The 17640-nt window shown below is 29.8% G+C and overlaps 3 protein-coding genes across 8 annotated transcripts; 1 reads left to right on the forward strand and 2 right to left on the reverse strand.

Annotated features, from left to right (window-relative positions):
- Nucleotides 1–497: 497 nt before the first annotated feature.
- Nucleotides 498–3417, reverse strand: LOC126841889 (cathepsin B-like cysteine proteinase 3). 4 transcript variants are annotated; one of them, XM_050578652.1, is made up of 7 exons: nucleotides 3307–3371; nucleotides 2648–2676; nucleotides 1883–2062; nucleotides 1287–1481; nucleotides 1083–1227; nucleotides 887–1009; nucleotides 498–788 (listed from the first exon to the last, which is right to left on the reverse strand). In XM_050578652.1, the coding sequence occupies exons 3-7, from the start codon at nucleotides 2015–2017 to the stop codon at nucleotides 592–594; spliced, it is 795 nt and encodes a 264-aa protein (XP_050434609.1). In that variant the 5' UTR covers nucleotides 2018–2062; nucleotides 2648–2676; nucleotides 3307–3371; the 3' UTR covers nucleotides 498–591. The 4 variants fall into 4 exon arrangements, with proteins under 4 accessions (XP_050434609.1, XP_050434610.1, XP_050434608.1 ...); XM_050578653.1 differs by lacking the exon at nucleotides 3307–3371 and adding an exon at nucleotides 3114–3132; XM_050578651.1 differs by lacking the exon at nucleotides 2648–2676 and having other exon boundaries at nucleotides 3307–3417.
- A 2757-nt stretch (nucleotides 3418–6174) lies between these two features.
- Nucleotides 6175–17375, reverse strand: LOC126842015 (exportin-2). Of its 3 annotated transcripts, none has more exons than XM_050578868.1 (21): nucleotides 17133–17375; nucleotides 12597–12681; nucleotides 12357–12508; nucleotides 11640–11841; nucleotides 11314–11471; nucleotides 11120–11212; nucleotides 10667–10759; nucleotides 10436–10603; nucleotides 9502–9631; nucleotides 9272–9435; nucleotides 9027–9213; nucleotides 8762–8963; nucleotides 8519–8622; nucleotides 8270–8426; nucleotides 8105–8196; nucleotides 7722–7930; nucleotides 7554–7651; nucleotides 7189–7356; nucleotides 6914–7060; nucleotides 6673–6833; nucleotides 6175–6570 (listed from the first exon to the last, which is right to left on the reverse strand). In XM_050578868.1, the coding sequence occupies exons 2-21, from the start codon at nucleotides 12679–12681 to the stop codon at nucleotides 6416–6418; spliced, it is 2925 nt and encodes a 974-aa protein (XP_050434825.1). In that variant the 5' UTR covers nucleotides 17133–17375; the 3' UTR covers nucleotides 6175–6415. The 3 variants fall into 3 exon arrangements, with proteins under 3 accessions (XP_050434825.1, XP_050434824.1, XP_050434823.1); XM_050578867.1 differs by lacking the exon at nucleotides 17133–17375 and adding an exon at nucleotides 12772–13028 and having other exon boundaries at nucleotides 12597–12699; XM_050578866.1 differs by lacking the exon at nucleotides 17133–17375 and adding an exon at nucleotides 12772–13028 and having other exon boundaries at nucleotides 6176–6570.
- LOC126842018 (NADH dehydrogenase [ubiquinone] 1 beta subcomplex subunit 9) lies at nucleotides 14321–16493 on the forward strand. Its single transcript, XM_050578870.1, has 3 exons — nucleotides 14321–14581; nucleotides 14906–15048; nucleotides 16158–16493. Exons 1-3 carry the CDS (start codon nucleotides 14484–14486, stop codon nucleotides 16349–16351), a joined length of 435 nt encoding a protein of 144 aa, XP_050434827.1. The 5' UTR covers nucleotides 14321–14483; the 3' UTR covers nucleotides 16352–16493.
- Nucleotides 17376–17640: the final 265 nt, after the last annotated feature.

The following is a 17640-nucleotide window of genomic DNA, read 5'->3' on the forward strand; positions in this document are numbered from 1 at the left end:
CCATAGTCCTATCTTGCCTAATGAGAAAAATGTTTAATGCTTATTAATTATTATGCTATCCCTCCATTTCTGTACTCTGAGGAGTGAGGTTACTTGGACCTTTTTCTACGATGTCTACATAGCTCTTTCGAAGTGGTCCTTACTTATTATATAGATTATATAAATATTATTCATTATTTGTCCTTTTTTCTAGAAGGCGGTCGACAAACGATACTTTTACTCCTTTTAACCTCATCCACTCTAGCGAGCCAAATACCGAACTGCGATAAGTACGTGACACATTAAAGGTTTGTCAAAAAAGTAAATACCGACATTATAGATTGATTGCTGTGCAACGTTTAGCTGGAACACGTTTATGTTATGGGTCGCTAATGTAGACGAAACTTTAGAATAATAAATGTAAAGATACTAAGTAATTGGAAAAAAAAAACATTAAACATGTAACCTAAATACATACAACAAATGATCGAGATGTTAAATAAAAGAAATCAACTAAAATCGATTACCTATATTTTAATAAACTAAAATTTATTTTATATTTATATAGCTTATGTAAATTGTATAATTATAACATTTATAATACACCATATATCAAGCATATCCTGTGGTGATGCTTCCGGATAAAGTATTCAATGTGTTTCTCTCCATTTTGAACAGTCCATGGTCGGCCCATAGTTTACCCCAACAATTGACCATCAGCCAGTAAAATTGGTTTCCTCTAACACCCCAGCCAATTATTTTTACCGAAAGCCGCCTGACAAACTCGTCAGACTTTTTAACATAGATCCCTAAAAACAAATGAATACCATTAATATATAATAAATGTTGTTGTTTTTAACCGTATTCAAAAGTATTTTTTTTAATGGTGAATTGAAATTTAACACACCTGTTACGTGATCAAACAAATCTTTGTAGCCATCGAATGCAACTGCCACCGAACCGTTGAAATAAACCTCGTTCATAATTTCGGTTTCGCTACTGGGCGAAATTGTCTTAAAATTTCCACGAGCTAAAATTCAACGACAATAAATTCTGTACATTGGACAGAAAATGATTAACGCGGTTATAGGTGTAAAACTTACTCCTGTGCAAATCAGCTTCAAAATTCCTTATTCTATAGTGGGAATTCGTACAGTTCCTATAGCACACTGGCGTGTCTGCTATGGTTTGATTACATTTCCGATAACCATTAGATGAACAAGGTGCTATTTCATACGGTTGACACCCCTAAACATATTGTGAACGATAAAATTTGTATATAAAAAGGCATTGTCTAAGCGTATTACCTCGTTAGATCTGTAGTCATCTCCAGTCACGGCTCCGTTGTTCTTGAGAAAATTCCAAGCGTTATCGGGTTCACCTCCTTTGCACCCGTCACTTATAGCGCAAGTGAGAATGTGTTCAAACGATATGGTGACTGCCGTTTTACCTCTACTGTTAATCCACAGCCTATCGCTGAAAACGCCAGCAACAGCAATAGCCTGCGGAGTAAAACGTATTTGGCAGCTATGAAAGTATTACTGTGAAAAGTGAAGACAGCGTGTACCTATGATACATAATATGTTTTGCACGGGTGCACAGGTTTCTTTGAATTTTTAAAAAATGTCCTCTAATGGATTTATAAATGTGTTTCTATACGTTTAATATTCGCATTTATTTATTATTATCGTATACAATTTCTGTAATTTTAATGTACGCGTATTTAATAAAAAAAATAACACATAACGCATTTACTTTTGTGTTACTGTTACTTTTATTACTAGATAATAAATTAAAAAAACGTATAATGTCTGTCTAGTAGCTTATAAATTATAATCAAAATTAACTATTAAAATTCGTTTTTAATGCTATTAAAATCTCGACTTGTTAATTTCAAACTTACCCAATCAGAATTGCAATTTGACTGATATCGAACAGCACCTAATGAATCACATCTCGTCCATTTTTTGCGTGCGTCAAAGTTTTTGGGCAGAGAAAAGTTATTGATATATTTGTTTTGAGATTCAAACAAATTCATTTCTATATTATATCGTTCGCCGGAATCGCTGAGTAATCTTCCATCCTGAAATTTATTTTTGTAATATAAATTCTTAGTATAAAATACTGAAATTAATACATTAAAATACTATACAGTCCGTATCCTGTCTAATAGAAAAATTAATTATCTAAAATCTAAGAATTACATTAAACTTGGGCCTTGGCTATCTATTGTATATGCTGCTAATGAAAAAATAATACTTTAATTTAAATGTGTATTATTTAAATTGCTATAGAACTTACTTTTTTATTTTTTATTCTAGGATTCACCAACACAGGTATTAATGAGTAGAGACTTTTTATTTGATAATTAATATACTTACAAAATAATATTAGAAAACATTAGTATTGATTTTTAATTTGTTTACAAAAATATTAGGCGATTTAAAAAAACTAGTGCTGGAAAATATCAGATCAAATAAAATGTGAAATTTTGTAGTAACTTGTAGAATGTAACCAATCGAACAAATAATAATTAAATTTCTTAATAGGAATGCTGCCCTTCTAAGTACAAATTCCTTAAGCCAGAAAATAAAAAAATGAATTCTTAATTAATATATTATGTATCTGAAAAAATTATTATATTAAACGCAATAAAAAGATAACTTACCTTAATAGAAATGTTTTCTTCTAAATCAGCTGGATTTTGAAAAATTAATGATTCGGAAAAATTAAGAGACAATAACAAACAAAGTCCTATGACTATTTTAGTACTCATCGTAGCGTATAACGTGCGTAAAAATGAAATGTTATTTAAGTTAATACGCAATTATTAATTTGCTAATATAATTTTTAATGCGAGATTGTTAACAATTAATTGCTATTTAAGAGTGCACACATATATTATTTTGATAGACCTATTAATAATAATAATTAATTAATAACAGGTCTATGATTACTTTATACCGTAGTATTTATAGTACTATGTTTTAGATAAACAATAATCTATAAAGATAATTTGTAATGTTTTATCGTTTTTAAGAACCTCGTGATATTGTAACAAAATAACATTTCATCGGATATGTGTCATCCAAACATTTTAGAAATAACTTAAAAATTATTTTATCCATACTTACATCAGGACTCAGGTAGTCATTAATTATTTATAATATCTTTAACGATATTTATTAACCTTATCGTTGCCACTTGAGTGTGATTTTTTTTCAATAACACTTCGTCTTGAGTTTGGTTGAAGTATAACGCTTATAATATTTAGATGCCGTATGAACTAGGGTTAGAAGGAGTATAATTGAGGATATACCTACTTACCATACTTAAAATGTAATTAACAATGTTTCTGGTGATTCATAACGTTTATCAAGTCGCATACAATAGTCGAGAGTTAGACTCTAGGGTAGGTAAACACACATTAAAATAGATGTAACTATGCATATTTACATACAAATGATATAAATTATAATATATTGAATATGAGCCTATACAACCTATGTAAGTGTGAGAAATATGTGTATAGTTTTTTTTGTAGTTTGGTGTTTTTTGTTTTTATTTTTTAAGTTCATCTGCAGTTACACACTTGTGCTCACAGTTGCTGGCTTGACTAATGTATAACGCCTTTACTATAACCAAACATAATGCAATATCGGCTAATTAAATTAGAGCAGCGTTAGAGCTACCGCTACCGTACCCGGTGGTTTCCAGCAGTGGGTATAAGCAACACGAAATCGGATAGTCTACTCCAGTAATTTTGATGCGATGCTGTTAATCGAAATGGGTCCGAAAGGATGGACGACACTGTGGCTTGTGTTGTTTTTTAGTTGGGTAGTTCGTGGCGATAACGAGTTCAACATAAAGGATATACTGGACACAGAGGCGTGGAGAAATATGGCTGCAGAAAAGATATGCGTCAACAACCGGGCGGCAGGATTAGTCAAAGAGGTGACCAAAGCGATAGTTAACAAACAAAAGAACGGCTATGGCCGGGCGTACGACTTGATCAAGAGAGGATTCATGTGTCGGGCAAGCAAGTACGTCGCGTTGATAGCCGCTTACTGTCGGTTGTCGTTAAAACAGCTGCAAGCTGCGCAGGCGGGCAACACGATCACCGTGTACACGATGGAGGACGAGTTGGCGTCTTCCATAGCGTTGAACCTGGTACAAGTGTTGGACGTGATCGTCTGGTGGACGAAAAAAAGATTCCTCATAAAGGCAGCGAGCGCGTTTGATACGGCCCGCAAGTTTATGGTGCGAACTCTAAGCAGTCACACAAAATACGATTTGCCACAAGCGCTGTCGGAAATCAAAACGCATTTCAACCGATTGGTCGCCAAAAACTGTCCGTGCAATAGGAACAGCACTATACACAACTTATACAGAGGTGGCGGTGACGTTCATGACCGCATCGAGCACAGGTATACTACCATAACGTCAGCCGACGACGTGGGTCTGGTCATCGACGACGGTAAGCAACACGGTGACGCGGTTGGCGATTTTGATAAGACAGACAGGAACAGACGCGATTTAGTCGAAAGTGCCCTCAACGAGTTTTGCTGGATTCCGGACAGTTGGGAATTGTTTCAACTGAGAAACACTGACAAAACCAAAAACTTATCGAATCCCAGCCATTTTTCCTTCGGCAATTTACAGTAATTTACATAACTCAACTTTATATCAAGCATTAAATAACAATACATTAAGTTCTACGCAAATTCCTATATTAACAGTTGTCAATAATTTGCACTACCTATTCAAAATCTATACGATATTTGTGGATCACGTCGCAGGGTTTAAGTTAAAATTGAAAAATTTTATTTCGTTATAAAAAGTAAACTGTTAACTTTAAGAAGTCTTTATTAACGTATTGTATGCATCATAAAATATCAAAAATTGAGTACGGCGCAGTGCAAAAGAAAAAATCCGACAGATTTTTCATAGGCTTGTGTTTTAACTTGCTTACGAACAAATGGCGGTGATCGGTACAATGTTTACACCTAATAATTACGTCACAAAGTACAGCAAATATTTGTACAGAAAAAAACATAAACATAGACGTACAAGCATGCCATATAGAAAACGACTGCGTGCATTATTGAAAATGTTGTTTTTCGGTTAACAAAAATTCGTGTTTATGAAACAAACAAAATACAGTTTCAAAAATGTTTAAAACAAGAAACACACTGTTTGAACTTCGACGATAAGCTAATTTTTATTTTAATGGAAGCTTGTTTTAACATGGCAATTTTGATTTAGGTTGACAATCGACCTACATGAAAGCGCAACTTCGGTTTTTGACCGCCTTGTCGGTGTTGTTGTCGTACGCTATCACGTGCTGCGAAGTCGACGACATTGTCAACAGAATCATCAAGACTGACGCGTGGGAATGGCTGAGTGTCGAGAAGATCTGTGTGAGAGGACGTAGCAGGATTTTGGGAAATGAAGTGGCAAAAGTCGTCAAGTACTCACGAAGATGTGTTGACAGTAGCGGTGACCGGGCCTATGACCTGATCAGCAAAGGTCTGATGTGCCAGGCCAGCAAATGCTTGTCGTTGATTGTTGCCTATGGGTTGGCCCTGTTGGACTTCAACAACTACATAATTGACTCAACAAAACCAACTAGCCAGGCGTACTCGAGATCAAACGAGTTAACCGCTTCTATAGCCATTGATCTCGTCCGGTTGCTAGACGCTATCATCGTGTGGGTCGTTGACAGATTTCGAGTGCAAGCGGATGTTTTCCGTTGGATCCGCAAGTTGTTAGTGGAATCGTTGAAAAAATATTCCAAATACAAGTTCATCCAACTTCTGTCAGACATACAAAACCATTTCATAGTGTTTGTATCCAAAAACTGTCCGTGTACCCGTTTGACAAGTTCCACTACACTTGGACAAAAATACACTACTGTAACGTCACGGGAAATAGCCGCCATATTCAACCGCAAGTTGGATTACAATCCATCTGACTTTTACGAACTGACTGATATCAAAAACTATTTGGTTGAAACGGCTCTAAACCGCTTCTGTTCCATTCCAGACAGCTGGAACTTATTAAGACTATAATGGGACAAACTAATTTGTTAGATTTAATATTTTATTACTTCTATAATAGTTATTCTGTATATATCATCATTAAAATATATTATAATAATCCAAATAAATGATGAGTTTGTTTTATTTATAAATAAAATATAAATAATTAGTAGACATGTAAATATGATAAAATAATAAAGTATTTCAATCGAAATATAGTACACTTTGTTAAAGATTTAAAAAAAAATATGTTCATTAAAAATTAAACTGCAATATAACCAATGGTGGCAAGCTAAGTAAGGCTCATTGCTTAACCAAATTAATATTAATTTTACACTAAATCATTAAACAGTACAAAAACTCACTTAAAATATATTAATAGAAGATTTAAAAAATTATACAATTTGTACATTAATGCTAACCAAATAATTTTGTATTTGAACACGTTTTTCTTCTGCAAGTCCTTGATTTATCAAAAGAGGAACACGACCAGGTATTTGACTCATTAATTTAGTTAAAGACTGAGCTAGGAACGATTTTGGATCAACTCCTAAATGAAAAATAAAAATATGATTTCATTAATAAACACATTACAATTTTACAGCAGTCGAGTAATAATAAAAAGGATACTTTGGTATTTTGTAATAATTACCAGATAAAGGATCATATTCGACTTCGCTGGCAAACGCAAGTTGTGAATAACCAGCTTCATACGAGTTATCATTGTCGTCTTGAAGTAATCTATCTTCTGAATACACTGTTTCATCTTCTGGAAGTTCAAATAAACATATGACAGACTCGAGAAGACGGGACCTGCACAGTAACAATTTAATATCCACTTAATATTTTAGTTCCTAGTTTCTGTAACTAATTATACCAATTAACTAATTTACCAAAATTGAGCATATGGTCCATCTATTAATTTAGGAGTATCGGAAAGTACTTTAACAATACCAACTCCAGTTACTTTTTTGTTAACATTTCCCGTTACCTTTTGTGCATCAGGTAATATGATTTTTTCAAGCAACATTCCAAACATTCTATAATTGAGATATAAATAATTAGTAACCACATAAAGTATCTACAGATAATTTGTAATAATAAATTCTAAATAAACAAATAAATATAATAAAAGAAAAAAAAATATTTTTAAAAATAATGTATTAACCCATTTTGAACAGAGTCGATGAGATCAACTATAGACGTTGCTCCATACTTAATAACACAGAAAAATATAAACGCTATCAGTTCTCTAACAAACTTGGTTGTTTTTGAAGAAGACAGTCGTTGGAATAAGAGAATGAATATATTTTTCAATTGAGGCTGTATGGTTTCCCTGAAAACATTAGATTATTATGATTATTATTTAATTGCATATTTATTTAGAAATAATGACAAAATCTACTCAAGACGTTACCAAGATTTTGGTCAATAACCCAGTGACCCTTTTAGACACAGGGTACAGATTCATTTTAGCTACAATATTTATATTTTATCAGTGATCAAGCTATAATGGTCAAACAAATTACTTACACAGGACAGTGTTCAAGTATAGTTTTTAGTAAACGGAAACCTTCGTGATCTTGCGATTTAGAGGCAATGAGTTTTTGGAACACACCTAGTAGTCCATTCTAAACAAAAATATTTTTTTATAATTTTTTTATAGGAACAAATAGTTATTTTAACTATTTTAATACTCACAATATTTAAAGATTTTTCGAAATTTGTCGGTGCAGTTTTTCCAACATAAGACCTAAGCAATCGCACTAATGGATGTATATTACTAGTTTTCTCCCATAAAGCAGGCGTTAATAAAAATGGATACAATATTGTATACGCTTCACCCACATCACCAGAGCTGTGGAACTCTAGTAACTGAGCCAAAAGTTGAAAAGTGTAAGGCATAAATTCTAAAAACAAAAACAAAAATTATTTATATTCCTTAATAGAAACTACCAAGAATGATAATATAATCAACAGTAAAAACCACAATGTGGTATTCATAGCTTGGGCATTTTAATAAATTGATATAAAAATTATTCATTTTCTATACTAATAATAAACATAGTTAATCGAAATCTTACCCAATATGTCTTGTTGCAATATTATTTGGAATATAGGGAACAATACGCCTTCAAATGAAGCAACTCCTTCGGGTGTAACAGTACAAACCAATCTAATTGAATTACAAATATTGTATTAAATAGAAACTATTTTAATAAAACATTGTCTTGAACAGTAAAACTTACTTAACACAATACGAAATAGTTTCAAAGAGGAAATGATTAAATTCTGGTTGACTTGGATTACGTGCCACTACTATAAGTTTGTCGGTTAATACAGGCAAAAGTTCTGCCAATAAAGGTATTATTTGTTGCTTTAGAGTAAAAAATGTCCTCATTATAGCTGTAAACAATCAACTATAAATTATTTAACTAGTACATATAAATTAATAAAAATAAAATGTAACACATTAAGATGTAATTATCTAATATTACCTTTCATTGTGTGACTGTTTTCTTCAGAACCAGGTTTTGTTAATATTCCAAACAGAGATTTTATTAACTGTTCTGCAAACGGCGCAAGTATAGCAGCATTAACGCTAAAAATAAATATTAAAATTTGCAATCAAAAACTACTAAGCTAGTTCAAAAAATGTTCTCAATTTATTATAAGTTTGACACGAAAATAAAATTAGGTATTGATTTTTAAATTATGTGTTTTATTAATAAAATACTAACACGAGAGCTTTAGTTTCTGGGTGTTTTAATAGTAAAATCTTATCGATTGCGGCTGCTGCGTAAATTCTTACAACAACACTCTCAGCTTCCAAAAGTTTTGTAAGAGCCGGTAGCGTGCTTATCACAACCTGAGGTGGTAATACACTTCGGAACGTCACAACATATTTAATAGCATCTGCTTTCATAACAGGCATTCCATTTACTGCAAATGAACACTATCGTCACACAAGATGTTGAAAATGTATTGTATATTTTAACTACTTACTATTTGGATTAGCTAACTCAGGTAATACATGCAACGTGGTAAATTCTTCCAAGTTCACGAGTTCACTGATTTTAGTTGTTCCGTGGCGCTGTGTGCTACCACGTGAGGCGAGGGTAGTGACCAAAAATAATGCAGCATCTTTACTACGCCAGTTTTGTTCATTTGCAGCATATTGTTCTAACATAGACTACAGAAATAATCAAATGAGTATCTCATTTAAACATCAACAATTAGTAAAATATTACCTTCACGTATAAACCGAACGATGACATCGTAATTTGTTCAAATTCTTTAGAAAGTGCTTTGACGAGATCACATGCAGCTCTTCTTCTAGTATCAACATCTGATCCTTCAATATCTCTTCGTATGTATTCTTCTGGGTTGTCTTCAAACAATTCTTCGTCTGACGCTAAAAAAACATAAAAAATTTAGTGAAAATAAATGTGTATTTAAGTATAACCATTTTTCACTTTACCTTTGAACTGCATGTTGGGTATAGCCACTTTTTCACAAATTGCAGAAAATACCGATGGATCATTGAATAGCTCATTGTATTGTGGTTTAACCACAGTTGTTGACAAAAATTGTAACGCATTTATCACAAGCTTAAAACATTAAACAAACATTATTAAAAAAAATATAATAATATTTATATTCCGTCCGTCCAGAGAACATGCTTGCGTAGAAACAAAACAGAATAACTCCTAACTGCTCATATGATAGTTATGCGTTTTTGTTGTTGGCGAACAGAGCACAGTGTTTATCAATGATAATAAATAATATGTACTCAAAATGTTTCCAATTAATTGATCTTAAGGGGACGTCGCACCTCAAAATATAAGCACCAAAATAGTACTTTTGTACTTCCAATGGTATGAAGTCTACACTGCAAGCAGGGATATAAGTTATAAATTGTTTGAACGATGAGAACTTTAACTATGCTTTGTTGGAATTAGATTTTAATTTTAGATACATACATTTGAATAATTAAAAATATATCCTTTATTTATGCCATTTTGTTCATATCCAAACCAACTATCAAAGTTAGTTTCCAACAAACATAGAAAAAGTTCTCACCTCAGAACATTTATAATTGGGTTTTTTACTCTAAAACCACACAGTAAGCCGTTTTTGGAATTAGAAAACTATGTTTAGATGAAAAAAATATTTAAAATCAATAACAAAGATGCTGCGATAGTCCGAAAAATAAATTAACTGCCGAAAAAGAATTCTTATTACTAATCTAATAATTATAAGTTACAATTTAAGCTTTAAATTGAGATTTTGCAAAAAAATTGCCTATACCCAACTCCTTAATAAATAGCAGTACGACGTCCCCTTAACTAAATGCAAACATTTTAAACACTGTTACTATATGAATACAATATATAGTTTAATAAGTATCTTACAGTATCATATTTTGGTTCAGAACCAGTTTTGATTAATAATTTCCAAATAATTGTAACTAAATCTTTCATGTAAGCGGAAAATTCTTCCTCATACTTTTGTGCATACAACGATATGTTTTCACAGATTTGTGATTGAATTTGATGTAATATGCCGGTTTCATCATCACTCTAAAAATAATATTATAATGATAAACATGTAAAGCAGATATTAATATCATACTATGATCTTACATTTGTTTCCAACTCTTTGATTTCTAATTCCAAAAGTTTTTGAAAATTACCAATCCATGTTTGCATGTTGTCTTCAAAAAATTCTGGTAAATCCTATTAAAAACAAAATTAACTTTTTAAAGGCCATTGTTAAATTTATATGGCAGTTCTTACTAAATCTCGTTTTAATAATATACAAACATTAGCTTGTAGAAACTAATAGGAAACCTATTTCAAACTATCCATACAATAGAAATTTAAATCTTTGATATTACTTTTGTAAAAGACATTTTTATTTTAGCTACCATGAAACTTATTAATATACCCTATCCTATATAAAAGTGGTACTGCGCAAAAATCCAAATGTGTCACTCCTATATGGCACATACAAGAGAAATGTGTTTAGTTTCTGAGCACTACTTTTCTTAAATGGGATAGAGTATAGTAAAATAACAACCACAAAATACTTTTTACCTGGTAATTTAACGAGTAAAATATTTTTGTAAGCAACAATATAACATTGTAAAGTTTAGGATCTTTTGAAACTTCGCACAAATTCATAGTAAGCTGAAAGAATATAACACATTTTTTTTAAATATGAAATCAAGATATTTTTTATTAATAATTAATTATTATCTATCTTTATTTTCGTTAAGAAAATAACTTACAACAAATAGTTCGGTTAGAGGTTTTGCAAGAGTATCCAAAACAAATTTAATTTCAGTCCACAGCTTTTGTGACTTTAGTTCATATCTATATTTCCTAAATAAAGAGTGAGCTGTTTCTAATGCACCATTTATAGGAGTTAAATCGCCAGTTGGTGCAGCTAAAAAAGTAATTAAATACAAAATAATAAATAATAGACATAATGTTGTTAAAAATAAAAATGTACATATTACCACAGTATAAAAGAATTAGGATTGGTTTAATAATAAGGTTGAATTAAAAAACTTAACAATTATTTTTAACATCAGTTCTAAAAAAGAAGAAATACCAGCAAATGCCATAAAGTTTTCGATGATTTTTTGTAATAGATTAGGCCAATTGTCTGGAAAATCATGTTTGCCAATCAATGAAATTGCATCACTTAATTGCTTTTGAATTGCTTCAGGTGAATTTAACATAATAGTCACAATCTGTTCTTTAATTAAAACACGATCATCTTGATGTATTTTATTTTCTAAAGTTTCTTCATCCTACATGAAAACATTGTTTAAATCATACTTTAAAATATAAAACAAACCTAGAATGGAAATGTTTAACAATTATTCATCATTTCTTTGTTTTTCTAAACGGTCATAAAGAATAAAACATTAAATTTTTCAAAAATTCCAATCACTGATCATCTTGAGATTAGTTAGAAAACTTACTAATATATACAATTATTTTTATAATAAATTGTAAGCTTTGAAGTTTGAACAATAAACGGTTGTTTAAAGAAAACCTCAAGTTTTTGGAAATTTTTTTTAAAATAAAATTGATTTAAAAATACTTAAAAATAAATAATATTATATTATCTATATTATATTACATATTATTTAAATTACTTGTACTCATTTAAACTTAAATTCATAACACATTACACGGTTTTTTGGTTAAAATATATGAGGATATAGTATAACGCTAATGCTTTCCAAATAGCAGTAATATTAAAGAATAATAATAAAATATGTACAATATGATTTTTGTTAACAATATAGATTATACTTACAACAGGCCAATTTCGTTTTATATAGTTTTTGAATGTTACAGCCCCAATTTTTCGCACTAACTCAACATTCATATCATTTGATGCACTAATGATGTGTAACAATAATAACGGGTAGTTCTTGTTGCATTCAATTGATAATAAAAAGTTTTCGGCTATGAATATATATAATACATATAATTAGATACGACAAAATCTTATTTTACTTAAACGTAACATTGTTAACTTCTTTTGTGTACAAACCTTGTTTTCGTTCAGTAGGTTCAGGACTTAGAGTCGCTTGTAAACATTTGACCAAATGGTTGATATTTTCGGGTGTGATATCCATCTAAAATCACAATAACCTCTAATAACTTAATATAAAATACAATTACGGAATTTTTAGCAAAATAATAAGTAAAACATTTTGTATACTAACCACGATATAGCTATGACTAACGATATGTACTGTAAAAAGTTTGCGAAGAGTAAAGAGAAAATAATTTAATTAAAATAAACGTAATGGAAATAGCAATAACGAATGTGTATAAAAATAGTATGGAAAAGTTAATTGGTGAACAAATGAAAAAGCTCAAAATCGATTGTGAATACAGCGGGCCTATGAGCTTCGAAAAATAACGAATAACAATTAACGAAAAATCCGGTATACTTCTCTGTGCGGCTATCCGCGAGGGAAAGACCAAACAAGTTGTTATCAAGTTAACAAAGTTGTTTATCTATTAATGTACCAACATAACCAATATTATTATGGGAATAATTTACCGCCTGTAGAATTTGGCGCTCTTTGTGGAATTTCGAGAATTGTTTTTAAAAACTGTGTTGTTTGCAGTTTGAAATATATATATTATTTATTTAAAAAACTCTAGCCTCGAGCCAACTCAAAAAGTTCATCCATTACTAATGAAAACAAATATTATGAGTCATATGCTAACTCTTAAAAAAAATACATATAATTTACCATTAATTAATTACAAAAAGCAATGTCCATAGTAATATGAAAATTGGAAACCACGCTTCTATACATAGTCTGGCACTTCCAGCTTATTATAACACTATGGAACTACTGGTTCCTACTTATGAGCGGCAATTTCTTAACACGCCGTGGGCTAAGCAGGCTAACTATGTGTAGTTAAACAATGGTATTACAAATTTTAATGTATAACTAATAAAATTCTTGATGAAAATTGGTAAATCGAATAAAAACTAAATGAATAAATTTGATATTTTTACAAATTATTTGTACTAAATTTATCTTAGTACAAGTCAGAGTTATAAGGCTGAAAAGGAAAAAAGTTAAATAAAAAACAATAATAAAATACCCAAATAAAAATGTATATTATAACTAATAGTTAATATTTGTATAAACTATTATTCTAAACATCTACTATATTTTTTTACACTAACCAATAATTTTCGTAAATATAAGCATTTCGATTTCCCCTTACTAATTCTTTTTCCAGAGAGCTGTGAAGTGAAACTTAATACTAGCGTGTTTCATATTTATTCTTATCCCAATTCAAACACTGCTTAACTTACTGCGAAAAGAAGCATGTAAAAAGTACACACTGTACTATAGTTGACCTATTAAAACATTTTGTACATCATATCGAGTTGTTAATATAATAATTAGTTATTATAAATAAGAAAAAAAAATTGAGTAAAAATTAAATTTGAAGGGCGTCGTTAGCACAATGATGCAAAAATAAATTGTTCAGAGGGAACATTTTTGATATAATATTATTTTAGTCGCAGGACACTAGTTTGATTTAAAATAAGAATACGAATTTATTTAAAATTGTAATTTATTACTTTTGAATTTTACAAGTTTCTGCTGGCTGAAGGACGTAACGTAATTATTATTTTGGCGTACCGGAAGACTTTTAGCAGATATGGCGACCATGTTCTCGGAAAAACATATGCTCGATTCCTCTAAAAGTGATAACAGAACAGAAACAGATACGAAAAATTATTTGGCAATTGATAACTTTGGATTTAAGTGTTGACTTTTCACTTTTAAAGATCATATCCGAAGACTACCAGAGTCCAGAACGGAAGTATTTTTCGTATTTTTATGTATTTCCATTGAGATTAAAGTAATTTTGTTGTAAGTGTGTTTTACTATCATTTATAATGGCTCACATCCCATTTGAAGTATTTTCACACAAACGACAAGTGTGTTCATTGTACAAAAAAGCTTGTAGAACTATTGAAGATTGGTATCATTACAGGTATGTGTTGGTTTTATAATACAATTTCTAACGTTTTATTATTCATCAAGGTAAAAAATAAATTACATTATGCTTAGGTAATTATTAATATATTTGTTATAAATATTTATTTCTCAAATAGTTTTGTTAATTAAATTTGTTTACAAAATTGAGAATGACAGTGGAAAAGGTATAAAAAATGATGTCTTGACATTGCTACCTTACAAATTCTATACTGAGAAGCATGTTTGATGCACACTGTTTCCAATATCAATATTTGAATAATTATTATTTACACAATGTAATATTAACTTATAAAAAATGATTTATGTAATATTTTTGCAGACCATTAATGCGAATTAATGTCATTCGTCTAAGAAAGCGCTTTGATGATAACAAGAATATCATTGATGTAATAAAAGCTCAAGAATTACTCAAAAAGGGAGAGAAAGAATTATGGTCTAATCAACATTATTATCCTCATCAATGTAAGTAACAATAATATCAAAATATGCACCCTCTTTATAAGCTAACCTAGTTAAAAATACTGCCTTGATAATAATACTATAATAAAAATATCAGGCCTTTAAATAGTACAGATGATAGATCCTTAAAAATTAGGACAAGAATTTTAGGGGGCCTCTTATACAATATTCTCAAAATTGTTTACGTTTTAAAAGAAAATTATATGGGAGGAGGCTGTATAACATTTTAGTGTTCCTTCCAGATTAGGAATATTTTAGTTATTAAAACCCTAATTTTCTATAAATTTATTAAAATCCATTAAACACATTATGATGTGTAATCTTAATAAAACCCCAACATTTCAGTTTTGCGATTCTGAAAGTTCAATAATAGTTTAAGATGTGATACTCTAGTTATTAAAAGTTAGGTATAGGCAATTTTTTTGTAAAATTTTAATTTAAAGCTTAAACTGTAATGTGTAATAATTTGTTTAATAATAATTAGGGCTTTTTTTGGTAGTTAAATTATTTTTTGGATTATCATAGCATCCTTAACAGCAGTTAAGAAAAAATTCATCTAAACATAGCTACGTAAAATGCGTTTTACTAGGTCCATGGTTGTTTTAAAACAAAATATTGATTTATACCAAACCTATTATGAAATCAAAAGATAACATTTTAAAAACAATGTCATATCCGATTTTGAAAATAGTAATGTGAAAAAAGTTATAGCTATTTAAAGAAAGTAAAAAATGTTATTTAAAATATTAAGCTAAATATTAGATTTATCAAAAAAATGATATGACATTGTCTCCAGTCTTGTCATCATTCATTTTTGTTATAGTTATTTTTTCTTTAAATAGTCACGGAGCAAATAAAATACATTCTGCATAGGTATGTTTTAAGCCTGAAAAATTGGGTGTATGTTTTGTCTTAAGAAAAAAATATCAGCTTAATAATTATGTAGGTAAATATAAGCAGTAACGACTTCCAAATTTTCAATAGAAATTTTAAAGTGGGTTGGGAATCATATGTCTTTAGATACAAGCAATACAAATATTTCTTAGTTAAGTATCAGCTATTTATAAGTTATAAATGATGCATATCACGTGGACAATTGTTTTTATTTTCAGTTCCGACTTCACCTGGTGGAACAGCTTATGAACGCGACTGTTTCCCTCCAGATTGGGTTTTAGACAGTTGGCATCCTTTGGAAAAAGCTCAATATCCTAAGTACTTTGCAAAACGAGAAGAACTTAAAAAGGAATATACAGCTATATGGGAAAAACGTTGGGGCAAACCATTTATACCACATGATGAACATTAAGTTAATTGTTCTATTCAAACATGTTTAGTTGATTCATCTCTTAATAATTATAGCAACTTTATTGAAAATATATTATGTATGTAAATTTAATTATTAACTTAGATTTCTGAATAAAATTACCAAGTTTCAGTGTACACAGAAATATTTACTTTTTCAGCTACTAACTTCAAAAGTAAAGAAAATAAAGTTAAAAAAAAAAATAATGTGGATTCATTTAACTATTTTAAATTTATACCCCACTAATTAACGTTTACTGCAGTTGGTGTCTATAAAAGTTGGTAACCTTAATTTGAATAAATAAAAGTAATTAGTACTATTTTATTGTGTTTAAATTTAAAACTCTATAAACTCTATCTTTATTTACTACTCTAATTTTTATTCTGGCTTCACATTGTATGATATTTATTTTATTTAGAATTCAGGATAATTTAAATGTTTTGAAGTTTGAATGGAATTCCTAAAATTTAAGTATTGCTAAGAAACCCAATTTTAAGAAATTAGCTGACCTAAATTCTGGATTAGTACCTCTGTAATACTTACAAATTATGCTGATAGTGTTATGATCTTGGTAGTAATAATATAATATAATGTTATTATGGTTTTTCTACTAATTGTAATTTAATCCTCATTTTGTTATAAGAATATTTCAAAAGAATACGAGTGTTGTATAAAATACTCTGAAGTAATTAATGAGTACTATTCTAAATACATTTGAACGACAAAACAATAATTCATACCTCATAATTTTACTATGAAATAAAGAATTTTGTAAATTACTCACTTTTAATGCAGGTATTACTATTCACTGTTAATGAATAGTAAAACTTCAAATCTTGGGAGAGAAATAATAACTGAATTAGCTAATTGATAACCTGCAAAATATTTTTTTTATATAGTACAACACTTCCTACACAAAATTAGTGGCAGCGCTAGGGTGGGCTTGGGCCCACTTTAAAAAGTCTTGACCCCCCTAAAATGTTAATAAATTTAGTTCAGATTCATAACTATAATTTGTTTGATTTTAAAATACATTATAGTCCGTTATTAGAAATGATCTTATGACTTAAAAGAATACAAATTGTAACATAATGTGGTTAACACTAAACATATTTTCATCTTTTAAATATTGTTTTATTGAAAAAAGAATTCCTACCGTGTGAATCTGTTGTATATAGGAATCGGCATGGTAAAATATTAAATATTTATTCTTAATTTAAAATATTTTTAGTTATGTAATATAACAATTAATGATGTGCCTACTGTTGTATGTGATCTTAGTGGGTGTGGGG

Source organism: Adelges cooleyi, unplaced genomic scaffold (assembly GCF_023614345.1).
Source record: "Adelges cooleyi isolate 19-005CV unplaced genomic scaffold, UGA_ACOO_1.1 ACOO_flye_CR_arks_rails_tigmint_CR_PRNA_41, whole genome shotgun sequence".
Taxonomy (NCBI): Eukaryota; Metazoa; Arthropoda; class Insecta; order Hemiptera; family Adelgidae; genus Adelges; species Adelges cooleyi.

What these genes read in the sequence shown, in the direction of transcription:
- LOC126841889 (XM_050578650.1), bottom strand. Translation starts at nt 2,755, where the DNA reads ATGAGTACTAAAATAGTCATAGGACTTTGTTTGTTATTGTCTCTTAAT. An exon ending in AAGAAAACATTTCTATTAAG is followed by an intron (nt 2,063 to 2,647) that starts GTAAGTTATCTT and finishes AATAAATTTCAG; the next exon opens with GATGGAAGATTACTCAGCGA. An exon ending in TTTGTTTGATCACGTAACAG is followed by an intron (nt 789 to 886) that starts GTGTGTTAAATT and finishes ATTTGTTTTTAG; the next exon opens with GGATCTATGTTAAAAAGTCT.
- LOC126842015 (XM_050578868.1), bottom strand. Translation starts at nt 12,681, where the DNA reads ATGGATATCACACCCGAAAATATCAACCATTTGGTCAAATGTTTACAA. An exon ending in CTGAACCAAAATATGATACT is followed by an intron (nt 9,632 to 10,435) that starts GTAAGATACTTA and finishes TAATGTTTTAAG; the next exon opens with CTTGTGATAAATGCGTTACA. An exon ending in ACCCAACATGCAGTTCAAAG is followed by an intron (nt 9,436 to 9,501) that starts GTAAAGTGAAAA and finishes ATGTTTTTTTAG; the next exon opens with CGTCAGACGAAGAATTGTTT.
- LOC126842018 (XM_050578870.1), top strand. Translation starts at nt 14,484, where the DNA reads ATGGCTCACATCCCATTTGAAGTATTTTCACACAAACGACAAGTGTGT. An exon ending in GAAGATTGGTATCATTACAG is followed by an intron (nt 14,582 to 14,905) that starts GTATGTGTTGGT and finishes ATATTTTTGCAG; the next exon opens with ACCATTAATGCGAATTAATG. An exon ending in ACATTATTATCCTCATCAAT is followed by an intron (nt 15,049 to 16,157) that starts GTAAGTAACAAT and finishes TTTTATTTTCAG; the next exon opens with TTCCGACTTCACCTGGTGGA.